Raw genomic sequence first — 27,507 nt, forward strand, 5'->3', positions numbered from 1 at the left:
TTGTTACAGCACAGTAGGGCTATTGCAAACAGAAACAATACTGTACTACATCGATGTTTCCTGTCAGCTTAATTTCTGAGTGGACTTTGCTGTTCCGATGAGCATGAACGGTATATGAGTGGAGCACTCACATGGGCCATGAGCGACTGAGCGGAGCGCACACATAGAGCGGGATAATACACACACGCATAGAGCGGGATAACATGCAGAGCGTCACACCACGTGAAAGTGAATCCTGAGCGGTGAACTAATTTTCGGCATCCGGAATTTCAGTGCATCTCTAATTATTGGCGACATTACAAATGGATATTATATAATAGCTGCTCTCGACAGACGCGGCACCTCGGTTGAGAAACACTGTTCTAAATTATGCCGCGAGTGGGGCTTTAGGAAGTGACGTCGCCTGCGTCTGTGCAGTGCGACCTGATGCAGCCCCTGAAGCCGAGACACAGGAAGCAGAAATACTGCAAAATAATAATAATAACGTAACTAAACGAGACGAAATAACGTTATAACATTTTGTTTCGTCTCGTTTTGGTCAACGAAAATGAAGAGTCATTTTAGCATAGTTTTTATTTTGTAAACCACATTTAGTCTCGTTTTTATTCGTCAACGATATTGCATTATACATTTAATTATAGTCATCGTCACATGACCAGCATTTTCGTCTCGTCTCGTTTTCGTCACATGATAAAGGTTCGTTGATGACGATATTTAGTCATAATTTTCGTTGACAAAAGCAACACTACTTTCAATTCTTTATCTGTAAAGAAAATTATTTTGGCATGTTCACCAAAGACATTTATTTTTTAATTAAATATAGATGAATCTCATGAAAAAGTCATATTTGGGCACATTTTACGCCAAACATAAAAAAAAAAAAACATTTGCATTTTGTAAAAAGAAATCTACTAGTAGGACCCTTTTATTTTTTGGAATTGCGAGAGTGAAATTTATATTTTCTGTATAGTTAAAGCTGCAGTCCGTAAGTTTGGCCTCTTTGTCGCCATCTCTGTTTGAAAACTTGGAAGTTGGGTGCGGAATTATCTAGCTTGCGTGGGTTGTGAGTAGGCATGGCCCCAGCACGGATGAATCTAATGTTCTGAAGAGTATGTGTGGCAGTCAGTCACCGCACCGGTGTGGAATGGATATTTAGTGTTCTTCACAATCACAGATTATAGCCTACGTCTTGGAATATGACCCAAATAAGAATTTTCACCGTATATTGCCATCTGAACAAGTAAGTAACAAGTCTGCCACGTTTATTATGACCAACTGAGGAAAAAAGCATTACCGTAAATCTGGCTACCAATGGTGATTAAATCTAAAGATCGGTTAGCTCATATCACATCAAACCATTCAAATTATTATTATTGTTATACATTATTCTCAAATGATTCATGTTAACAACATCAGCATTAGTGACTATAAGTATAGTGTGTATTAGCGTGTAGATTTCGATTTTTGCACAGTCTAATCTAATTGTCACACTCTTTGAATTTCATATTAAAGGGGTCATATGATGCGATTTCAAGTTTTCCTTTCTCTTTGGAGTGTTACAAGCTGATTGTGCATAGATAAGATCCCTGAAGTTGCAAAGACTAAAGTCTCAAAACCAAAGAGATATTCTTTGTCAAAGTTAAGACTCTGCCACGCCCCCCTAAAACGGCTCGTTCTAACACGCCCCCACATATCTACCTCACTATGTGGAAATATTTGCATAATGCCGCCCAAATGTTCACGCAAAGAAAGAAGGCGTGGTTTCAGTAACCGCAGTTAGTGTTGAAGCAGCCATGTCAGGGAGACGCTGTGTGTTTCTAGGCGAAAGCAAAAGCACTTTATTTGGCCTTCCGAAAGTAGATGCATTTAGGAATCTTTAAGATCACTTACAACAGAACAGCAATGCGTTTTATGGACGACTGTTTCGTGAACCTAGGAGAGGAGGTAATTTTGACTTTGCTATGGTAATCTTGCGCTTCTGAATCAGCTACTGTTTTGTTATTAGTTTAAGTATTTGCTATTGACTGTTCAAATGTGGAGTTTTGCGCATCGTGTGTGTGTGCGCGCGCACGCGAGAGAGAGAGAGAGAGAGAGAGCGAGAGAGAGAGAGAGAGAGAGAGAGACAGGGTCACATCACAGTGAAGTCAGCTGTCATAACCGTGGCTTGTGTACTGCAAACACATACTAGCTTCATCACTGTGTCTGTCACGAGACTCTGTTCTCCTTTCTGGTTCTGTCTTTACATTTACTTTGAAAGCTGAAGCTCGCGATTATGGTAAGGGACGTTACATTGCCCACGAGTGCTTGCGGTGTTCGGCCAATCACAATACACTGGGTCAGCTGGCCAATCAGAGCAGACTGCCGCTTGTCGGAAGGAGGGACTTTGTAGAAAACGAAGCGTTTGAGAGAGGCGGGGCATAGAGGACCTACAATAATGTACAGTAATTGAAAAATAAAGTGTTTTTTGAACATTAAAGCATGTCAAAATATTCTGTTACACCAAATACACAAAATAATGATCTTTAAAAAAAAGCATCATATGACCCCTTTAAAAAAGTAGAAGTACACAAAAAAGCTACTCAATTACAGTAACGCGAGTAAATGTAATTCGTTACTTTCCACCTCCGTTGGCCCGTTACCCTACAATATACGGTAAAAGAAAAACTAAATTAAAAAAAGTTTCACAATACATATAATGTACATGTGATTTCACTGTAAAATAGGCCTACTTAAAAAGATTTTTTTCACACAGGTTTGGGATGATTTAAAATTCATGTTGACACTTATTTAGGTTGTAAAATGTTGTGAGGTGTGACCCTCCATTCCCCAAAAATGTATATAAATACTTTATATAAATGTAAATATTATTTCCTATATAAAATTATATTTATGATTTAATACTATTTATAGAAAAAAAACTTTCTTAAAAATGTAAAAAAAAATACCATGAATAAAAGGGGTGCAATTCATTATCATGGACACTCTTAAATATCATTGACCCATACAGTGTGGATAAATTGTTAGATTTCACAAGATTTATGCTGAACAATAATGAGTCATAGAAAATGACAATAGCTTACAGTGTCATAGTAAATAATGAAAATGTAATTTTTTGATAAATTATTACCTCAATAACATATCAGTTTTTGATACATTTTTGAATATATATAATGCAGGCAGAAAACCTCCATCCTGTAATTTCTGAAATGTCTCTATTTCTGGTTTTTATAAAAAAAAACATTTTCACTGTATTCTAGCTGTTTTTCACACTGTGTTTTCCGCTGTTTAAGGGCTGATCGGTAAGACTTTACTGTGGTTTTGTCATGCACCGCTCACCCAACTGCTTGGCCATTGTGCTTGTTCATTCTCGCCAGCCATCTGCCAGCGTAGCGCTTCCCGTGCTGACAGTTCAGTGGGCATGGATCCATCTTGAGGGTAGGAGGGACCTGCCTGATTCACTGATGTGAGCTCAAATGTGTTTTAAATTAATTCTAGGCTGCTCGCCCACACACTAAGCATGCCACATACAGTAACAAACATGTGCACAAATGTACACAATGACTGTTTTCTGTCTCCACCTTGTAGTCAAATACCTACACAGCCAAACGGTGGTGGCTGTGGTTTCACACAGTAGGCTATATACTGATGTCAGCTTAAACAACTTTCTGTTAATGCTAAATGTCATGTAAACATAATTTCTCAGTAGAGTACTGTAGGAAGTTAGCATTTTAGCTCTTCCGGTTACATCATCCTGAAGTCAGTTGATATTTTCAATAGGTCAAAATATCCACAAAATATAAATATCCACAGGACTCTGAGACCGACTCACAGACAGGTCCACCAAAGAAAACAAAACTCTCTGAGTGAAATCAGGGCTAAAATCATGGCATAAGGAGACATGCAAAACGTGCAGTGTTGAGGGGGCTTCAGAAACATGGTTGGAAACACTGACATATATGCATAAAAAAAACAGTGAACTTTGGGCTTAACAAGTGGCTAAATGTGGTTATTTCATTATTATATTGTCCACAAACCATCATACCGCTTTAACATTTAAAAAAGAAACCTCAGGCTGTCCAAAATAAAAGTTTTAACTTGAAGAAATTATGACAGAAATATAGTACTATTGTACAGTAGAATGTACCTTTTAAAATAATAATAATAATAATAATAATACAGTTTTTTAAGGATCATCACACACTGTTACACGAGTCTTGTGCCTTCTAAATTTAATTTAAACTGTAAACCTGTTTTATGTTGTTTTGCCTTTATTACAATGGGACAGTGTAGAGTAGTAAGCAAAGCAAAGTGGGAGAGAGAGGTGGGTGGGATCAAGAAAGGTCCTTTAGCCAGGATTCGAACTTGGGACACCCATAACGCTACAGCATTATATGTCTGCGCACTACCCACTAGGCTGTTATGTTGGTGTTTGACAAAAAAATAAAAGGAATAGTTCATTTAATTTAATTACATGAAATACATTTTAAAAGAGTAACTGGATGCCACCATTTTTAATAATAGATTTGAATAAAATCATAAAACACAGAATACAGAATAAATAAAACAGACAACACAGAATTTCTGACAAAATAAAATGCAAAACAAAATAAAATAAAAATGTCATAGAACCCTATTATTGTTAAAATGTTATGAATTTGATTAGACATCATTTTTGTTCATTAAAATGAATTTAAACCATTAAAAATGGAATCCAGAAAAATGAAAACATCACATTTGGGAAAAATAATAATAATATGGAATATGGGGAAATAAAACAAAACTGATTTCATAGGGCCCTATGTATTACAGTAATGAGAATCATTAAAAAACATTACCAATTGCATTATACTAATGAGAATTGGGGAGTAAAATGTGGTCATCTGTCCTGAAAGTAATGTCCCGATGTTTGGGTCTTTTGATATTTACTCATAAATGTCTTAATTTTTGTACCCAGTAATCTGTCTTAATGAAGACCTGCCCTGGTAATTCATCCTTTAGATCAGCATTCACTGCCTTTCAATCTATGCATCTGCCCCCTGTCTTAATTTTAGAATGATTCAGCCCACTGCTATGTTTAAACCTCACATCACAAGTAAAGAAATTGTCTCATCTGTATTGAGTTTTTTCAAAGTGCAGGCATTCACATTCAGATTTCCGACCAGTGAATCCAAAGCTCATTTACCCTCTACTATCAGCCTTGAATGAAGATGTTGGCGCACTATCACAGACCACATGGCCCTCAGCAGCCACTCTCCTCTCAGCAGGCTCCATTAAAACCCAGCACTAATGTCCCCCCACAGGAAGCACAGCAGAGGACAAGTGCATTTAATCAGATTATACAGAATATTTTTTGTGTCCTAAATGGGATTATATGGTGTTATATGGGTTTGGTCTCACTTTGCAGTGACATACAGTCGTGGTCAGAATTATTGGCACCCTTGGAAAATATGATCAAAGAAGACTGTGAAAATAAATTTGCGTTGTTAATCATTTTGATCTTTTATTTAAAAAAAATTCACAAATATCTAACGTTTCATTGAACTGAAACAATTGAAAATGGGGGAAAATCTCATTATGAAATAAACGTTTTTCTTAAATACACATTGGACACAATTATTGGCACCCCTAGAAATTCTTATGAGTAAAATATCTGGGAAGTATATTCCCATTCATATTTACAAATTTGAGCATACCAGTGTGATTATGAACATGAAATTATCCAGCCATGGCTTCCTGTTTCACAGGAATATAAATAGGAGGGAAAACAAAGGCCAAATTCCTTTAATCATCCATCACAATGAGAAAAACCAAAGAATATATTTCTGATGTGCAGAAAAAGATAATTGAGCTTCACAAATTAGAAAGTGACTTCAATGTGTATTAGAGAAAAACATTTATGTCATTATGATATTTCCCCCCATTTGAAATTCTTATTCTCCAATGAAAGGTTAGATTTATGTGAATTTTTTAAATAAAAGATCAAAATGATTAACAATGCAGATTTATTTTCACAGCCTTCTTTGATCATATTTACCAAGGGTGCCAATAATTCTGACCACGACTGTAGATACAACAGTGCTATTGTAATTATGCCACAGATGTCTATCGTAAGATGAGAGGAACACAGAAGCTTTGATGTATGTGATTGTAGCACTCTCTTTGTGACTCTCTGTTCAAATATGAGACAGATCATGTAGCACTGATTTGTACAAGTTATTTCTGTGGTACAGGGCACAGCTTTGATGACTGATATATTTGTATCCTTAAATATGTTCTACAGTCTCATTCTTCACACAATTAAGCCACAGAGAAAGATGTTTTTGTACTGTAGTTTGTGAGAAATCTCTCCCTCACTTTCTGAGTTGGAATATCAACAAGAGAGACAGCTAATTACCATAATCAGTTTTCATCCGTGCAGTCATAAAAGCTGGGACATTACAGTGCATTGGCTTTGAGGCCTTATGGGTACTCTGTGTCAGTATTGTTTGAAAATGTCAGCAGAATTATGACATGACTTGTGATTTACAGAGAAACAAATGTAGCGTATCTTCTAAAAATCGCTTTCTGTTGGCTGTTGAAATCTTGAATTCATTTACCAAAAACAGGGTTGATAAACTATAAAGTGAATTATTACAAACAGGAATGCCTGCTGAGCTAATTTTGACTTGCATACTAATGCTGATGAATTTACATTTTTTTAAAGGTGACGGTATTAACCTGTCAGCCAGGACAGACAGTCCTCCGACAGCTGGAGCAGGGCCTGATAAACTCTGATCTGATTAGTCTGCGCAGGCTTCTGGTGGTTCACATCACATTACAGCAGAGTCTCTCAGACAGATCTCCAGCCTGTAGCCTTGAGACACCATCTTCAGAAGATGACCAAGAAGGTAGGATAACATATTTAGTCATAACCTGAAAGATATTCTTAGTCACTGAGAAGGTAGTTGAGCATATCATCTCATATAGTCATTATGTTCTGCTACATCTGACAAAAATACATTTTTAATATGTTTTTAATAAATAAAAAGGAGTCAGCTACATACCACAACAAATCTCAATTCAAAGGGGGTTTTGCATGATGCTTTGTACTGTGTGTACGATTCTGCCAAAACTCTGAACCCTCGCTTGTTTTCTGCATAATTGCTTTAATTAAGGTTTTGTGGTTGACGGTCTCAGGATTTCATACCACAGACTGAGTGAAATTAGATTCCCAGGGTGAAAGAGCAAACCAGGCAGCAATTCAAAAAACAGAGCCAAACATTGAAATCTCTGTGTGATCTGATAGGTATTGATTTAGAAATCAAGGGATGTGGTAGATGGCAAGTTTATGTCAGCACATTTATAAGCAACATGAAATTCAATTTTGCATAAATTTAAGGAATCTCTGTTTGCATTGTGACCATGTCTACACAATAATTTACATAGTTACAGTGCTTATAGTTGCAATGTTTATAGCTTATAGTTTTCAGTGGCTATCAAATCACTCTGTGTTTTTTTAAATAGTACTTTATAAACTATTGGTTTCATTTAATGACTTCTAAAATCTGGGTGGCATATACTTAACAATTCATAGACTGTCAGCAGTGAGGATTGAAAAAATGTAAATTCTAGTTGGTGTGAGGCAGCTTTGGAAGGCCTGTTCGGCCTAAATGTCTTTTTTTTCAAGCTGAATATTTACCAAAGTGCCTTGAGGGTGTTGAATGGATGGAGTGCACTTTTTATTTCCTTTAAAGATTAAATCTAGAGCAAATCATCTGGCTGTCCCACTGTCTCAAACTCAAAGAGGTTACAACTCTGGAAAGTGGATGGGAATGCCTATCCTTGTGAAAAAGAAGTCTGCTTAATTATATTCTTGAAACTGCATTGTTAAAAATTTTTTATATTAAGTAAATAAAAGGCCACTTATATTTTAAGTGCACTTAAAGTATGCTCTCTATTTGAAAGAAAAAACACTTAAGTAAACTTCTAAAATGTACACTTTGTAATAACAATGTCAAATTAAAAATGTCAAATTAAAGGTTTATGCACTTTACAGGTGTGAGACAACAGGTCTTCGCAGGCCCGTTGTCAGGCGAAAGGGTTCACCCACACCAAAAAGTTGACAAAAAAAATCAAAAAATCCCCCCAAAATGATGGCAGTACTCACAGAGATGTTTAGTGAAAAATGATGATTTATTTACAGTGCTCGCCAGGTGAAACAGTCCCAGTAGAAAAAACAACCAATAGGGCTGTCAATTTTTTTTTCAAATTTCGAATATTCGTCGAATTTAAAATAAAAATCCACATTTGAATGCAAAAACGTTGCATTCGAATTTTAGGTGTGCGTTAAGGAGGCAGCCTTATCAGTGGCGCACGAGATGCAATGACGATATGTGTCGTTGCATTATAACGTTTTTGTTAGCCTATCCCAGGGGTAGGCAAGTTCGGTCCTAGAGAGCCGCAGTCCTGCAGAGTTCAGCTCCAACCCTAATCAAACACACCTGAACAAGCTAATCAATTACTAATATTGTTAGTTATTTGTTGTTAATTTACAAATATTGCGGGAAAAGAGAACATCAATGCGGAGAAGATCTTGTTTACGTCAAAACTGAAACAAAGCCGTTCACACAGAAAGCATATTTCACGCATTTTCTAGAGGGACATCTATCACCGTTTCACTCGCGTCTCGCACAAAAGAGCCGCATGTTTAGAAAGCCATGTAAAATGAATGCAAGTTCAATTTTGAAAAAACATATCTCGAGATTTTATGGTGGGGTTTTTTCCCCATCCCACTGCAACTCGTGTTTTTAAATGAAAAATTTACTCTGTGTGATTGGCTTTCGACCCTTTGTATTAAACTATGCATACATACATGATGCTGTTTTGTTTATTGTTTAAGCCAGGGGTCTCCAGCCTTTTTTACACCACGGACCTGTTACGTTTGGAAACTATTCTGGACGGGGGGGCATATAGCTATTAGGCTATTATATAGTATTATAATAGCATTATATAGTGGTTCAACGCATTATATTGTGGGGGGGGGTTTGAGTCACAGATTGGACTATTTTTTCGGATAATCAAGAAAAAAAATATTTAAAGCACAGAGAATGACAATGCCGTGAAGGGTTTTTGACATAGGCAAATTTTTTTGTGTATGTATACGCTGTCTGAAACACGTCTTTTATGTGCGCTATGATTGTGTGCGAGAACAGCGCGTGAGTAACGAATTGAGCTCTCTTTCGTTTCTTCTTCTTGTGGTTTAAAATTGCTTGTACGTGTTAATTGGCAAATTAATCTGTGAATCACGTGGGTGCCGAACGGTCTCATCCATACGTATTAAGGAGTCAACCATTAAACCAATTAAATCCGTTTAACTCCTAATATGTGTGTGACCGATCAGAGCAATCTTTCATTTATTATTTAACATGAAATTGTCAGATTGCTACTCCATATCAATCGCATACAAAGGAAATACAGAATAATTAGAACAATCATTAACATAAATAAATAACAGAGTGTCATATCTATACACTTTTTTCCCAGAACGTTCTTACGACCCAGTAGCAATTCTTCCACGGCCCGGTAGTGGGTGGCGACCCGGTGGTTGGGGACCTCTGGTTTAAGCAACTTAAGTATAATTGGTTTATAAACATTATTTTAAACATTATGCACTTATTTTCACAGATAGTCATGTTATATTATGCTTTGAATAAACGTGCATTAGTAATATTTTGCACAATGCGCCCTCTTGTGGCCTCAGGAGAGAATCCAAAAGCTTTTCTTCACCCTAACTGAAATTATGCATTTTAAATTTGAATATAATTCGAATTTTGATAATATTTAAGTACAAAATTGGAATTTAGTTTTTCAGCCATTTTGACAGCCATAACAACCAAAGCTATATACAAAGTACCAAAGAAAACACTACAAAAAGACCAAAACAAACAGATAAATATATACATGCAAACTTTGTTGTAGGGAATTGCTCACGGCACCAGAGTTGCATGCTTGCTCGCTAGGTAAACTGACCATTGCATGCTGGTTTGGGGCTTTCTTTTATAGCCCAAGCCCCGCCCCCTCGGATTAAACCAGGTTGACCAAATAAAGAGGTAAGTATAAAAGGGTAAGTATGTACATATTTACAACAACTCATGAATATACATATAAATATAACATCCACTCCATGTTTACATGTTTTCACACTTGAAAATAAATGAATATATACAAAAATAACAGAAATAAACAGATTACAACAACAACGCAACATTTCCTATTTCCCCTTTAAGACAAACAATGGACGAGTCGCCACTTTATAGCCAGGCCGCTGGGTGGCGCTCGGGTTGGCCGACCGATGGAAGGAGAGCAACGTGAAAGACCGACTACACAGACACAAACAAACACTGAACACAGGTAAGTATTTACAACACAAAACAAAACCAAAAAAAACAAAGGACAACTTCAAAATATATATGTGTGTGTGTGTGTGGTTATGCGCAGCTTGGATCACTGTCAGGGATGGAGTGGATATATTTGCGTGTATGTGAAAACAGCATGCTAATGGCGTGCGTGTGCACCCACATCGCCTCAGCAGGGAATTACAGAGGAGGAGTGAAGTAAGATGCGGTGTAAATGTGCTGTGCTAACCGACAAGGACCGGTAACTTTGTCACATCACCTCCCCCCTCTCCAGGCCGCGAACTGACCGGGTACCGAGACATGTAGTCAGCTGTCTTATTCTGGGGGCCAGGTCGATGTTGAACTTTGAATTGGTATGGTTGCAGGGAAAGATACCATCTGGTCACACGAGAGTTGTGATCCTTCATTGTGTGGATCCATGTCAGGGCTCTGTGATCTGTTTCAAGGATAAACTCCCTTCCCAGCAGGTAGTACCTGAGGCTCTCCAATGCCCACTTGATTGCCAGGCCTTCCTTTTCCACTGTGGAGTATCGAGTCTCTCTTGGCAGCAACTTCCTGCTCAGGTAAGCAATAGGCCTTTCTTCACCCGCATCTCCCTGGGCCAGGACTGCTCCAATCCCCACAGCAGAAGCATCCACCTGCACAAAAAACTCCTTAGTGAAGTCTGGACTCTTGAGGACTGGGCCTGAACACATCTGTTTCTTTAAGATGTTAAAGGCTGCTTCACACTCCTTAGTCCAGGTAATAGGGTTCTTCACACTTTTGTAGAGCAGGTTGGTTAGTGGGACAGCAGTGGTGAAGAAGTTGGGAATGAAGTGTCGATACCATCCCACCAGCCCCAAGAAAGACCGGACCTGTTTCTTAGTTCTCTGTCTTGGACTGTGTTGAACTGCTTCCATCTTGTCCACTTGAGGTCTCAGCTCCCCATTTCCAAGGTGGTAGCCAAGGTAATTGGTCTCAGATTTAGCCCACTCACATTTAGCCACGTTTAAAGGTGGGGTAAGCGATTTTCCAAAAACGCTTTAGAAAACTGATACTGGCCGACTAGCAAAACAAACTTGTAGCCAATCAGCAGTAAGGGGCGTGTCTACTCATGATGTGTAGGAGAGAGCTTTGTCTTTGAATGAGCAGAATGTCGCAGAATGAGCTTTGTTTCACAGAACTAATCGTTGCCTGGGTTGCGTACGTATGTGCGGGGCGGAGCTATCAAAATAGGGGCAAGACCCTTTTGGGGTAGGGGCGTGTTTGTTTTGGTGATTTCAAATGTGAACATTGGCTACCAGAAATCGCTTACCCCACCTTTAAGGTCAGGCCAGCCTCTTGGATCTTGCTCAGGGTCTTTTCAAGGTGCAGAAGATGGTCTTCCCAAGTCGTACTGTAGATTACGACATCATCCAGATAAGTGGCTGACCAGTCTTCACAGTCTCTGAGGCTTGGCCAAATGCGGAGTTGGCTTCCGGTTGCTTTGCACCAGCGCAACGTAACTCTGGCACTATATAGCCAGGCCGCTGGGTGGCTCTCGGGTAGGCCGGCCGATGAAAGGAGAGCAACGCGAAAGACCGACTACACAGACGCAAACAAACACTGAACACAGGTAAGTATTTACAGCACGAAACAAAAACCAAAAGAAAACCAAGGACAACTTCAAAATATATATGTGTGTGTGTGGTTATGCGCAGCGTGGATTACTGTCAGGGATGGAGATGGAGTAGATATGTTTGCGTGTATGTGAAATCAGTATGCTAATGGCGTGCGTGTGCACCCACATCGCCTCAGCAGGGAATTACAGAGGAGTGAGGTAAGATGCGGTGTGTATGTGCTGCGCTAACCGACAGGGACAGATCACCTTGTCACAACAGGTAAATGTACTTTAAAGTAAATTTTAAATGATGTTTTAATAATCTTTTTTTATGCTTTAAAGAAGTACTTTTTTGATGGGTTGTGTAACATACTAAAACACAAATTAGATTTAAGTCAATTCATTTTAAATTGTACTATTTAAATGTATATTGTACTAAATTGGAACTTTATCATTACAATTGTGTAATTACAAAATAACTCTAAAGTTCAGCTAATTGCATGTAATATTACTTTAGACTACAATGCATTTTTATTTAATTGAAATTAACATTCATTTAAGTCCCTGAAAACATTGAAAGGACTCATTTTAAAAGTGTAGCTACTTCTAAGGTGTACTTCTTTTTCACAAGGGTGAGGAAAATAAAATATTCAAAGTGCATTGGGATAAATAATTAAAATCACAATGGTTCCTAACTATTTCTTTCAAAACATACAGAGCATTTTAGCTTTAATCACATTGTTCACATTATGTAATAATCCTCACACCATTGCAAGTGAGTTTTATGACTGTCAGTCATCATTAACAGCGATAATAAAAATCAGTGGACTGTAAAGGAATGTCACCTATTGCTAAACTTCCAGTGATTTTTCATAGCATAATTCAAATATAGCTTTCTCCAAAATTTATATTTTCACACAAAATCAACCCCCCGCAACCCACATATTACCATCTCCCAGTTGGAATTTTTTTATTTTTAGGCTAGTCTTCAAGGCTTCCCCTGAAGGGAGGGGCTCTGTCCTGACTACTCTATAGTCACAGACGGTTCACTAATCTGACTGGGCTGTTGTAGTCTGACAGACATGTCTAATAAAGGGAAGTTTGAGGTCATGTAGTCCATTGTGTTTCGCTGGATCAAATCCATACCAGCTTTATTTTTGATTCCTCTCATGAAAGCAGCTAATGGGATAAAAACCTCATGTCAGTTCACCCACCCACATACAAACGCATTCTGAAAACATACTGGCTCTATTTTGACATATAGCTGCCCCACAAATTCAGGTGTGAGCAGCTAGAACAACATTGAGGTCTAGCATCCCTCTCTGTCTGACATCCTGTTTTTAACTTTCAACAGACAAACTCAAGTGTGAGAAGGAGCTCACAATCAACATTTGACACTGTGTGCCTGTGGAAGGAAATAAGACCATGTGTGTATGTGTGAGAGAGCTCAACATGAGAGCTCTTGTGTGTGTGAGAGAGAGATACAGTTGGCTGAGATTACTTGTTTCTGTTTGTATCTGGGTCATGTTTTGTATACAGTAAATTCAATTTAGGCTACTTCATTACTTTAATACTTTATAAAAAAAAATATTGATTTGATTGTTTGACATTAAATTTATTTGCTACTTTTCTCAATATTGACAGTATAGGGCATTTGAACTCTGATTCACTCTGACTCTGAGTGAAGTGTGAACATACCATAAAGGGGCATGACATGGATTTTTTTCATATGTTCCTTGAGGTTCACTTATACTGTTAATAGTATATTTTTTCTTGCACAAAAAGAGTTAAATATAAAAAAAAACATAATTTACAAATAAAGCAGTATGAACTTGTTTATGTACAGTTTGAGATGAAGCTGCTGCTTAACCTCAATCTATTTTTTTTTGCGAACAACTCCATTGCTGTGCCTTGTTAACAAAAAAAAGTCACAGCAATGGAGTTTGTCAGATGCTTTCAACTTTCAAATTGTCCGTTTTATCATGAAACACAAACATAACGTGGCATGACAGAACTCTGTATATTTGCATCAGTCCAAGTGGCATGTGAACTGTCATCTCTTCCTATTTACCATTAGTTATAGCATAAAAATAAAAGTTAATGAACATCAGAAGGAATGTTGAAAGAAACAGTACAACATACTGAAATGTATCATGTCTCATGTAAACACTCTATCAGTGTTTCAAATGCAGAATGACGCCAATTATTCAGCTTGTAAACAATGTCACATTATGTTACATTTACCTCAGGAAAGCTATTCAATGCTTATAAACTTGGTATTCTGCTAGAAAAATAAATCTAGAGAGGAGCATGTTGCTCCTATATATTACATATTCATTATATTTTACTTAACCTGTTGTCGTCAGTATTTAATGTCTTTTTAAATACATTAGTATTAAAAGTTTTTATTACAGCTACTGTTTAAATGTTTATATGTATATATATATATATAACAAATTGGAGTAGGTAGAAAAAATCTGCTAATATAACCCCAATTCCTGAAAATTTGGGACATTTTGTAAAATGCCATAAAATCAAGAATATGCTATTTGTTCATTCTCTGTAACCTGACTAAAGTACAAAGAAATTATTTCCAATGTTTTTACTGGCCAATTTAATTTTAATTTGTAAATATTAACAAATTTTGATTTTGATGGCTTCAACACACTCTGAAAAAGTTGAGACTAGAGGTCTGCATGCAGACCCGACCGAATTTTTTGCGCCGTGGGATTAAATTCCTGAATAAAACGCGGTAGCGGTCGGTATATCACCTTTCCTTTTATCTGGGAATTAAGGATGCTAATTTTGCTAAATTTGCAAGCAAAATTTTTGCCCAGTCTACATGATACAAGACTTCAGCTGCTCAACAGTCCATAGTTGTTGTATGATTCACCTTTTCATGATAGGCCATACATTTTCTATTGGAGGCAGATCTGCTGGCCAATCAGTCACATTCACATGTGTCTACGGAACGCTGTTGTATCACATACAGAATGAGACCTGGTCTTGATATAATAGCCATGGACTTCCTATGAAAGACATCATCTTGATGGCAGTATCTCTCTGTACAATCCCAATATATGCCTCCATGTCAATGGTACCTTCACACACATATGCAAGTCATCCATGCCGTTTGCACTGCTGCACCCCCATACCATGACAAACGTTTGCTTTTGCACCTGTCACAGACTGAAGTCTGGTTGGTCCCTTTTGTCTTTGGGGCTGACAATTTGATGTCTGTTTTTCCCAAAACAAGCTGAAATGTGGACTCATATGACCACAGCACACATTTTCATTGTCTTTTGGACAATTTAACATGAGCTAAGGCCCAGAGAACTCACTGGCGTCTCTGCCTAGAATTGATGTATAGATTTCTCCTTGTGTAACAGAGATTGAAGATGCATTTCTTGATGCAGCTGCAGACTGTGTTAAAGGGTTAGTTCACCCAAAAATTTTAATTAGCCCATGAATTACTCACCCTCAAGGCATCCTAGGTATATATGACTTTCTTCTTTCATACGAATCCAGTCGGAGTTATATTAAAAATTGTCTTTGATCTTCCAAGCTGTTTAATGGCAGTCAGCCGTTGTTGCAGTTCATCAGTCCAAAAGAAGTGAAATAAAGCGCATCCATCCATAATAGAAAGTGCCTCACACAGCTCCGGGGGGTGAACAAAGGCCTCCTGTAGCGAATCGATGCATTTTGTAAGAAAAATAACCATATTTAAAATGTAATAATCAATTTAATCTAGCTTGCGCTCACTGTTGTACACGTAAGGCGGATGACGTAGGACGCCGGCGTTGCACATGCGCCGGTGAGTCTCGTGAAAACCAACATGATACACCGCAACTCAGCACGGGGAGGTTATCGGCTTTATTATTAAATATTTTACATTTTATGTCATTTTAATCAGTCTTTGTTTTTCACCAGGAGCTGGATGAATGAATGAATGAAATGTGAATCTTTAAAGTGAATTTTGCTGCACAACTATAAGTTGTTAACTCTTGATCAAAATAAGAGCAGCTCCTTTAACGATTCACTTTCATTGCATTGGTGAGATTATCATGAACATTCTGCCCAGCATGTCTTTACGGGTTTGGAACAACATGAGGCTGAATAAATGATGACAGAATTTTTCATTTTGCGGTGAACAGTGACTTTAAATGAGTTCCAATATGTAGATGGGAACATTTGTGGGATGAAAAACCATCTGTGCAGCACTCCATCAACTAAATCTCAGTGGTAGAGTGGCTAAATGAAGGCCGCTCCTGTGTAAAATTCATATGACAACCCTGCCTTAGTTTGCCAGTCAGCATGCAACAGGGATCTTACAGCAAGAGATTTACTGTAGCCCTTTCCTTTGCTTGGCAAAACCAGCTACCATCAGGCTAACGTGTAGAACATCATAATAACAGCTACAGTAAAGCATAGTTATGGCGACAATATCACATATTTGCAACAGTGTGAAAATGTTACAAAAGCACCATTAAATACTTTCATTATTAATTTACTCACCCTCAAGGCATCCTAGGTATATATGACTTTCTTCTTTCATACGAATCCAGTCGGAGTTATATTAAAAATTGTCTTTGATCTTCCAAGCTGTTTAATGGCAGTCAGCCGTTGTTGCAGTTCATCAGTCCAAAAGAAGTGAAATAAAGCGCATCCATCCATAATAGAAAGTGCCTCACACAGCTCCGGGGGGTGAACAAAGGCCTCCTGTAGCGAATCGATGCATTTTGTAAGAAAAATAACCATATTTAAAATGTAATAATCAATTTAATCTAGCTTGCGCTCACTGTTGTACACGTAAGGCGGATGACGTAGGACGCCGGCGTTGCACATGCGCCGGTGAGTCTCGTGAAAACCAACATGATACACCGCAACTCAGCACGGGGAGGTTATCGGCTTTATTATTAAATATTTTACATTTTATGTCATTTTAATCAGTCTTTGTTTTTCACCAGGAGCTGGATGAATGAATGAATGAAATGTGAATCTTTAAAGTGAATTTTGCTGCACAACTATAAGTTGTTAACTCTTGATCAAAATAAGAGCAGCTCCTTTAACGATTCACTTTCATTGCATTGGTGAGATTATCATGAACATTCTGCCCAGCATGTCTTTACGGGTTTGGAACAACATGAGGCTGAATAAATGATGACAGAATTTTTCATTTTGCGGTGAACAGTGACTTTAAATGAGTTCCAATATGTAGATGGGAACATTTGTGGGATGAAAAACCATCTGTGCAGCACTCCATCAACTAAATCTCAGTGGTAGAGTGGCTAAATGAAGGCCGCTCCTGTGTAAAATTCATATGACAACCCTGCCTTAGTTTGCCAGTCAGCATGCAACAGGGATCTTACAGCAAGAGATTTACTGTAGCCCTTTCCTTTGCTTGGCAAAACCAGCTACCATCAGGCTAACGTGTAGAACATCATAATAACAGCTACAGTAAAGCATAGTTATGGCGACAATATCACATATTTGCAACAGTGTGAAAATGTTACAAAAGCACCATTAAATACTTTCATTATTAATTTATGTATATGTACTGTAGACTGAACATACTCCTTTAGGTCCCATGAAATATCCTGATGAGCATAGTTTTCAGTGATAACATTACCTAGAAGTTGGGCATGCCAAAGTACTCATCTCCATTCACAAGAGAAAGTCTTGTTAATTTTAATTGTGTATATTTACTAAAAAGGCTCAGAAAAGAAGAGTACTCTGGAAGTTTGGATGACAATACAATATTTTTTCTCATGACAAATTTACTGGATAACTCTACCTATTGTTGCTGTTATGATGAATCCTCTGATAACCAGGCTCTGGAGTATTTTAGCAGTATGTGGTTAAACTGTTGAGCTGAAGATATTTCAATTGCTCACTCAAGTGACTACATTACCATAACATTAAAGTTTATGTATATTCAATGAACACACTCTGAGACTGTTGGAGCCAGTGGATACTTGACCGCTGATTGCTGGTACAGCAGATTGTGAATAATGTGCAAAAAGAGGAATTGACATTTAATGCATAATAAATATGCTTCTCGCAGTGTGGCTTGTGCATTGCTATCGTTTTCCAGTTATACAAAGAAACAAAATAGATCAGGAAATCTTAGAAACGTAAAAAAAAATTAAATCACCATTAAGTATTTCTCTCAAAGCTGTGGTGTAGTGGACTGTGTGCATGCTTAGGATGTGTATGAACTTTTCCGGGTTCAAGTCTTAATGTCCGGCATCCCCAGTGCCTTTCACTCGAATGGCTTTTACAATTTCTCTGAAATGGGAACATTAGGATGGTTCTTGTGCAAATATTTTGTAATGGGACAGCTGCCATATTTATCTTCAGCAGATACTGTGTATCATTTTTGTGGTATATTGTCCAGATATAAACAGAGAATCCTGGATCACAGTATATATCATTGCCAAGTATATGTGTCACGGTTCAGGGTGCCTCATTGGCTCCCCCTGTTGGCTGTGTTGTCCCGTCACTTTCGGCAGTTTGTGACCTGAGCAGTCAGCGCTGATCTTGCGGTTTCTCCCTCACCTGTCGCTTGTTCCCCTCTTCCTTTATAGCCTCTTCCTTCTTGTCCTTCCTTGTGAGTAGATTGTTTGGTGTGTGCTGTCTTCACGGTGTAATCAGTGCGTTTATTTAAGCACTTCCCTTGTTTTACTGTACCCCAGGACACCTAGTGAGAAGAGACAGCCGCTCGTTGCCTCGCTATCTCTCTTGTCGCCTGTCCTGTGCGAATGCTGGGTCTGGGACAGCTTCCACAGCCCATGAGGTCCGCATTACTCTGCCAGCTGGCTCTGGAGTCCCCAAGGACTAGTTTGCTGTTTTTGTGATTGTTCTATTGTTTTGGCTTTGCCTTGTGAGAAATAAATCTCAGTTTTTCACATACTTCTCTGCATTTGAGTCCTCTGTTATCCCGGGGACCTGACACTGTTACCAACCTCACTTCAACTTAGAGGATCTATATGCAATTACTTCTTCACACTGTTAAAACGGGTACAGTGCAGGATTTATGATTCGTCCAAAGTAAGTTCTAGTGCTGTACCCTTATTTGTAGGAAACAAATAAACCACCCTAAATGACTTGTAAAATTTAACTGAATAAGTTTTACCTCAGGCAATTCAGCTTAACCCTCATTCTATGCTGAAATCCTTTTATATACTGCTCCTGGACAAAAACGACCAGCCTTCTAAAAAAATAAAATTTTGCTATATTCTATCCAAATCTGATTTTATTTTATTCTTTTAATCTTATTATTATTATTATTTTATTTTTATGTGCACAGGTTTTCTGTTTCTTTTTGGAACTGATTGGTTGTTGGCATCATTGATCTGATACTGTATGATGACTGAAATCGCGAAATGCCCTTAAACAATTAGTAAATAAATTACAGAACATTATGTTTTCTAATACACGCACACATTGCATGTATACTGACAGCACTGCACGAACTCGAGGCGGATCTGCTTGTTAACCAGGGTTCAAAGTCCAAAGCGTGAGGAAAACCTGCGCTAAAACAGTGTTACTCGTCAGTTGCTCAGTCATATTTTTAAAACATTTTTACAAGGCACGTGACAATGCGATACGTGCAAAGTATTCGTAATGAGACTCGTTTATAAATTTGCTGTTGTCAACAAAAAGAAGCGCTGAGGTCTTCCTGCACGTTTCCGCCAAAATAAAAGTTGAGAAAAAGCAAGAACTCCATCAACATTCATAAATGTTAGTACTGTAATGTTACTGTTGTTCTGTAAAATAAAATAAAAAGTAAGAATAATAATGATGATAATAATTTCAACAGCTCTGTTAATACATTTATTATAACATTCACACATAGCGTTCAAATTGGGATCTGTAATGTTTTCTAATGTTTTAAAAGAAGGCTCTTCTGCTCAGCAAGGCTGCTTTTATTTGTATAGTAAAAAATACATGCCTGATTCAAGAAGGGGATCTGATTGCCAAAAAAAATAAAATTACTAACTTATTAATTTTAAGTTAATTTGTGCTTTGTTGGTATAATGTCTGCTAGAATGTTAAACAAATGTTGTGTTAAATATTTTTAAATTGTTGTTTTGTAATTGACTTTTTCTTTGAAAAGCAAGACAAAACAGTAAAAAGCACATTTTGGCTATTTAATTTGTGCAATGGTGGAAAAAAATTACATGGCAAAATACATGGGGGGGAAAAACTTGAAAAACTGTGTTCGGTATTCGGCCTCCGGCCTTCGGCCCAGTGTTTCATTTTGTTCGGTTTCGTCTTCGGCCAATCATTTTCATTTCGGTGCATCTCTAAGTCCAACCCAATAACATTTACTAGTATTTTCAGTATAACGAAAAATACTGTCCTGGTCAAAATAACCGGAACACAACATGAGGGTTAATGCAACCCCTGTCTCTTCTGAGCGGTTTTTCTTTTTCTTTCTTCACTAACGAAACAATATAAATGACATAAGCATGAATAATTTATGAAGTTTCATTTGTTCATTAAAAAAGCATGTGCAGTTGTATTTTTTTTCTGTACACCATGTAATGCCATATTGTCAGTGAGTTAAAGGTAAAAGATATTTTTTGTGTTTTCTGCCATTTCTGTCACTTACTGCATGTCATACTGCCTAAACCATTGAACTGTCTTTAGTAACCAGAATTTGTGCAGTTCTGGTATTTACATTGAAATTTTTGATATTGCAGTATTTTTCAGTATTGTTTACTACATAACCCTAGCCCAAAATACCAGGTGTATCATAAAACATTGACCATTGTACATCTCTTTTCACATATAAAAAAGATGACATCTTTCACTTGGTTGAAGTCATGGTTTCACAACTAGAAGACACCAGCATGTCTAGACAGTCTCTCTGTCTGTCTCTCCATCTCCTCCTAAACTTCATCTGTCCATCTCCCCCTAAATCTCAGTTACTCTTTTTCTCATATATTCCATGCCTCTTTTTCTCCCCCTCCCTGTCTGCAAGCCTGTTTTTATCCATTTCAGAAGTGACAGATTTAGAGATGTGGTTTGGGAGAGTCATGGGAGCAAATGTGTCCTATCGTACCACCGATGCCCATCTCTCTCTCTCCAACTCACTCCTCCTCTGGGTCTGTAGTGTTGCCATGGTAATTTCATGGCGTGATTAGGATAACATGCTGATGTGAAAAGCGGGACCTATGTTAATGTCACTAAGCCTGTTGTTTTGTAAGATAAAGTGTGAGTGGGAGTGAGTGTGTGGAATTATTTGGGATATATTGCCAGTTGTTAGGAAGCTTACAGCAAAATAGGTCTGTAGATTAGCCCCATGTGGCTGGACTGGCCTCGACAACAGACAGAATGAACTATTTTTTCAATTTGTTAATCGTGAAAGGATTCGCTCTGTGTGCACAAACCATCTGTTGCCATTGCAAGTTTTCTCATTTTCAGTTTCATCTTGTACGTTTTCAATTATGCTAACTCATTCACCACACTGCTGCCAAAAATTCATAGCTTTGCAATTCATAATCTCTTTTCTTACATTTACATTTATTCATTTAGCAGATGCTTTTATCCAAAGTGACTTCAAATGAGCAATACAATGTAGCGAATCAGCTCATGGGGAAATATGAATAATTAACCATAACTAATTATGATTAATTATTAATATTTTAGATCCACTGTAGATATTTAGCTGACCACTCAGGGTCAACCGTCTTGTCAATTCTAAGAACGTTAATTTCCTGGTTAAAGGAAATAACTTTCTTACTGTACAACTCTATAAGTTTGTAACGTAAATCTGCATGATTATTGACTCCGGTTATGAGTAAACAATGAACACGCCAAGTGTGATACAAGTAAGGTTTTATTAACTACATAAAAACTTAAACTAGTCTAACATACTACACAAACACATTAAGCCGGTCTAACATAAACATACACACACACACACATACATGTGATATATATAACGTTCCATGATTGTTTGTTGGAATACAGACGAGAATAGAGATGAAAGAAAGAAAGAGAGTTAGTACTTTAGTGCATTGAGAGAATTCAATAAGTTGCTCTTGGAAAAGATGAGTTTGTAGATGTTTCTTGAAATTGCAAGTGACGCAAGATCATTCCACCAGCAATGAGCAGTGAAAGTGAATTTTCACTAAACTGATTTTGTGCTCTGTGAGAACCCGTTCTCCTGGGTTCTTAAACAGAGACTCCTGAATTATAGCTTACATACATTTAACATCTCAATATCTTGAGTATGGTTTAAGGTGACCAAATTTCTGAAATGAAAATCGACATTTCCTAGTTCAGTGGTCAAAATATCACTGAAGTCTTGTTTGTGATAATCTACAAATTAAAAAGGGGGACAGCAAATTGTTGTATGTTTTTGATTTTTAATTGTTGTGGGTTCCAATATCATAATGAATAATTATAGCGATGTTTAAGCATCTGAATTACCCTAGTTTTTAAATACAATTCACCAAAAATCACGCTATGAAAAATAGTAAATAGTAACTATTGCAAATACCAAATATATCAAAACAGTATTATTACAAAATTATGGCTTTACAAAAACACATGAAAAATAAAACAATAAATGTGAGAACATATGATAAATAAAATTGTATTCAACAAATGTTTAATATTTTCTAACTGTATTTACAAAGGTTTATTTTTACAAACTGAGTAGAGTAAGTACAACTTTTCAAATGTTGTTTATGCTTTTGGAAATTGATCTTTTATCCCTAATCTGTCTTATTATTTTGCATTTTAAATCGATTAATCAGATTAAAAACAAATAATTTTCTTTTTTTATTTTATTGACAAAAACACACTATTCCACATTCTGCCCAATGTCCTTAAAACAAACATTCCAACTGAATGCTATGAAAACATACAGTGCTTAACAATTTATTAGACCACCTGCCATAATAAAGAGAAAACACATTTTAGGAATCTGTCAAAAAATTGTTTAAAATTTTTTTTATTGTCATTTATTTATAACTAAATACTTTTATTTATTCACATAACAAAAATGGCCTCCTATGCCCTTCATAGCTTGCATTCTTGCTGGCATTGTTTAAGTACTTTTTGACTGTAATTGGGTATCTGAAAAAAAAAACACTATAAAGCTCTCTGCCTTTCTTTCATAGATAACAGCAATAATTATATTATAGCATTAGAAACAGCCTACTACTGTTACTAAAGAGCTTACACATATTGGAGGACTAACCCATACATAAAGCTAAAAAATGATTTTGGTAATCACCAAAACTGTTAGTTTAGGGCAGCAGTGGCACAAACCATAATTTGTTAAAAACCTTACATAAATTTGTTTTAATACATTTGTTAAGCATTGTATATAGTGAATATAGTTTAAATCTCTGCATTAAAAATTTTAATAATAATAAAGATGATAAAGACAAATAAAATCACAAATTCAGTGGTAACCAATAGGTAAGAGTAATTTTCTGCAGGAACACATTCACTTTGACCACAGTCACGTCATAGCCCGATTCGGACGGTAATTGTTTCTCATATGGACATATCTGTAAAAATAAATTTACTCATGGATTCCGAATAGGGCTTAGTGTCATTTCTTTATCCTGTTATCCCCTTACAGTTCCTACTCTCATAAAATATGCGCAATGCATGTTGACCTTTAAACCTTTATTTAACTTTCAACAACAGATATTTCAGCACAATTAATGTTTTTGCGCTGATTATTAATTGTCTCTGTTTTCCGTCTGTCTGACGCGTGTGCACGTGCCCGCCACGCTGGCGCTCATTCAGTAAAGAGTAAAATTTAACACAGACTGTCAGGACGGACCTTTATGCAAAAATGGAAATGTTCGCGTGAATTTGTGACATTTATACATAAGGATATGACCGTTAACTGAAAGTGTTTTAGCACTGAGGACACACACGCATCTGTTAAAGTGCCTGACAGGGCAAGCCATTACGCTAATGCATTAGCTTAAAGCTTAAAATAAAGAATTATCATGTTTTGGGCAGCTTGGATCACGTAACTCTCCTGCAGCATCTCATTCTATTTTCTCCACTATTTTAGATGCATTTTGTCCATAGAAATAAGTAATTCAGTGCTTTAATTTGACGCGACCGGCTGATGTTGGACAAGTATGTAAACTCCGTTGGACGTGCACTGTGGGCGATAATGAGAATCGTTGTCGATGATTTTCATAATCGATAATCGATTTTATCGATTAGTTGTTGCAGCCCTAATTATGTGACTACCTTGAAACCAATAACGGCGTCTCTTTTGATGATAATGGCAGTAATCAGTATAACTCTCAGCACCCTCTGCTGGTGAAAATAATCACAATCGTACGATTGCCAGCTGGCTATTGGTTGGGCTTTTACAGTGTATTTGCAGGTTGTTTTGAACGTGCTGTAAAACGGGGACAGCTCCAGTTGGGGACAGGAAACCAAAAACCGGGACTGTTCCCAGAAAACAGAGTAGGGTATAACTGCAGCCTGGAGATCTCCAAATGGGAGAGGGAACTCCAAAACGGGGCGGGAGCTCCAAAATAGGGCGTGAGTTCCTTTCATTGACAGACAGGTACACATGCACAATTTTTTCTCCCAATCCAGTCAGGGCTGGATTGGTAATCGGGCATTTTCCCGGTGGGCAGACGCACTTAAGGGGCCGACAGAATGTTTTTTTTTTTTTAACTACTATACCGAGTACTATCACGCAGGGACAGCGAGCAGCCAGTGGCCCATTGGTTTGTCTCCTGTTTTGACAGTGTAAACATCCAATCACAATGCGCTATAAATGGAGCGATGAAGTAGAGACCTGTCCCGCTCCCGCAGAAAAATACCTTATCTGGGCCCGCTCCCTTCCGCGAAAAGTTGTTCTTTTTGCTTTTGTGCAACACATAAATAACAATTTATATGCTTTAGACATTTTATGTTTAGATCATTTCTATTTTGCGGGAGTCCCGTGAATCATTTTATTCTCCCGCATCCCACACACACACGAGTCTCTTCCCGCCCACGCCCGCACTCGCCCGTCAAGAGTTGTCCCGCGCCGCACCCTGTTGCGTTGGGTCCTGCGGGATTGAAGGTCTCTACGATTTAGTATTTAAAGATATAAAGATCGCTTCACCCCAACTTCTTCCTCGTTGGCTTTTGCCACGTTTTCACAGCAGCTTTATCAAGAACAGGCTTGCTCTCCGGTGAGTGATGCGGGCCAAAGAGCCAGGCAGGAGGAGAAGAAGAGAGTAGTTGAATCGGTAAAGTGCTTGATAGGGACTTGCATCGGAGGCAGCCAGGCATATAACCCTAATGTGTGTGCGCGCCATGAGTGTAGAATACGTAAACTAAACATTTTTTAATAAAACGTAAATTCTTCCCCCGTGATTTTTTGGCCAAGTCAAGTCAAGTGTGTTCATAGAGATTTCCATGGGCCAATGCGAATAAAGCTAGATTTAAATAAAAAAAAACACAGTATTGTCACACCTGACGTATTATTCTTATCCAAAACAAGATGTGACATGAGTGTGATACATAGGCTACATACATACACTACCAGTCAAAATTTTTTGAACCGTAAGAAAGATCCAATAGAAAGATCCAAAGATCAGCATTAATCTGAAATAAAAAGCTTTTGTAACATTATACATAAACCATTCAAAAGCTTGGAGTTAATTTTTTTTTGGGGGGAAATGATAGAAATTAATACTTTTATTTAGCAAGGATGCTTTAAATTGACCAAAAGTGATGATTGTCACGAATTCTGTCCAGGGACTTCCGTTCAATCACCACCAGAGGTCACCCTTCCATTACATTGACTCTCGCACTACACAAACTGTTTCATGTCATCCTGGACTACATATCCCATCGTCCATTGCACTGATTGCACACAGCTGTAACCAATCACACATTCACTATATAACACTCACTCAGATCCCTTTCAGGCTGCCGAGTATTGTATGCGCATATCGTTGGTTGTGATAGCTACGTTACGGAGCCTACTTTAAGTTTCTTAGTCTAGTCTAGCTTAGTCTTGCCTTCTCTGTTTCCTCGTCTTCTGATCATTGCCTGCGTACTTTGGATTACCTCTCTCGTCTTGCCCTGTTCGGATACTGTTTGCCCCTGCCTGGACCTTTGCTTTGTTCCTGGATTATCCATCTAGTCTTGCCCCTGTTGGATTACGTTCACCGTCGACTGACCCTCGCTTGTTTACTGGACTGCTTTTGTTTTGTCTTCTATATAACTGTTTGTCATTGCCTGACCCTCGCCTGTTTTGACCATGCCCTTAATAAAGCTTGCAAATGGATCCGTACGTCTCCCGTTTTGTTTGCCTCGTAACAAAATACTCGGCCACATGAGGATCCAGCAGCTTTTCATGTGGACATTGCCCAGGTATGGACACTGCAAAACTTTTATTAGCCTTAAAGCAGGGCACACGCCCGCTTGAAGGCTATATTCAAGAGTATCTGGATATTGCGTGTTATTCTGATCTGCCAGATTGTGTACTGATAGCCTTTTTTTGTGATGGAGTAAATTAACCTTTAAAGTCACGATTAACCCGTGAGGGTCCCTGTTCTTCTCTAAGCTATTTTTTGGATTTTGCTCTGCTGCTTGTCGACTCCGTGTTCACGGTGGGTGTTGCGGAGAAACATGACACCAAGTCCGCTTGTGTAATGGCGGCCGCGCTAGAGCACACTCACAAAATGTTTGCGACAGCGGAGCCTGATCGTAAAATAGCGGACACAACAGCGCCCCGTTATGTCACAGCTGATCTTCATGAATCAAGTCAAGTTACAGTTGATTGTCATGAGTCAAGTCGAGTCACAACTGATCTTCATGAGTCAAGTCAAGTCACAGCTGATCTTCATGAGGCAAGTCAAGTCAAAGTTTATTGTCATGAGTCAAGTCACGGCTGATCTTCATGAGTGAAGTCTAGTCACAGCTGATCTTCATGAGTCGAGTCAAGTCACAACTGATCGTCATGAGTCAAGTCAAGTCACAGTTGATCGTCCTGAGTCAAGTCAAGTCTCAGCTGATCTGCCAGAGCCTTGACACGTCTCAGCTGTTCATCCAGAGTCACATCACAGCTGATCATCCAGAGTCACGTCACATCACAGCTGAGCATCCAGAGTCACGTCACATCACAGCTGAGCATCGAGAGTCCCGTCACATCACAGCTGGTCATCCAGAGTCCTGTCACGTCCTGCCTGTTGCACCCAGATCCTCAAGGACTGTACTTCAGTATCCCAGACTGGCATCCAGCGTGGAGGACCCACCGCTGGTGTCGGCAAGTGCAGCTGGTATCCCTAAACCAGCGCTCTTAAGCCCTCCAGTTCCTGAACTGTTTCCCCTGTCTGTAGCGCTTCCCACAATGGGGATCGCTTTATGGTGTATTTGGGCTGTGTACACCACCACTGAAGCTTTAGAGACGGCGGCGGCCACTGCAATGTCTCCCGAGGTGGCGGCTGATGCTGCAGAACCTCCTAAGGTGGCGGTGCTTGCCTCAGCTTCTTGCATGGTGGTGGCGGCCAGGAACGCACCCTCAGCCTGTCT

General features: G+C 38.2%; 1 protein-coding gene across 1 annotated transcript in view; it reads left to right on the forward strand.

Annotated features, from left to right (window-relative positions):
• Positions 1–27,507, forward strand: part of m1ap (meiosis 1 associated protein) — a 55,299-nt gene that overhangs the window by 2,479 nt on the left and 25,313 nt on the right. The window contains exon 4 of the mRNA XM_016269449.1: positions 6,704–6,887. Within this exon, the coding sequence (XP_016124935.1) occupies positions 6,704–6,887 (184 nt within the window). The remainder of the gene's footprint in view (positions 1–6,703; positions 6,888–27,507) is intronic.

This window comes from Sinocyclocheilus grahami, unplaced genomic scaffold (assembly GCF_001515645.1).
Source record: "Sinocyclocheilus grahami isolate Dianchi unplaced genomic scaffold, SAMN03320097.WGS_v1.1 scaffold52.1, whole genome shotgun sequence".
Classification (NCBI taxonomy): domain Eukaryota; kingdom Metazoa; phylum Chordata; class Actinopteri; order Cypriniformes; family Cyprinidae; genus Sinocyclocheilus; species Sinocyclocheilus grahami.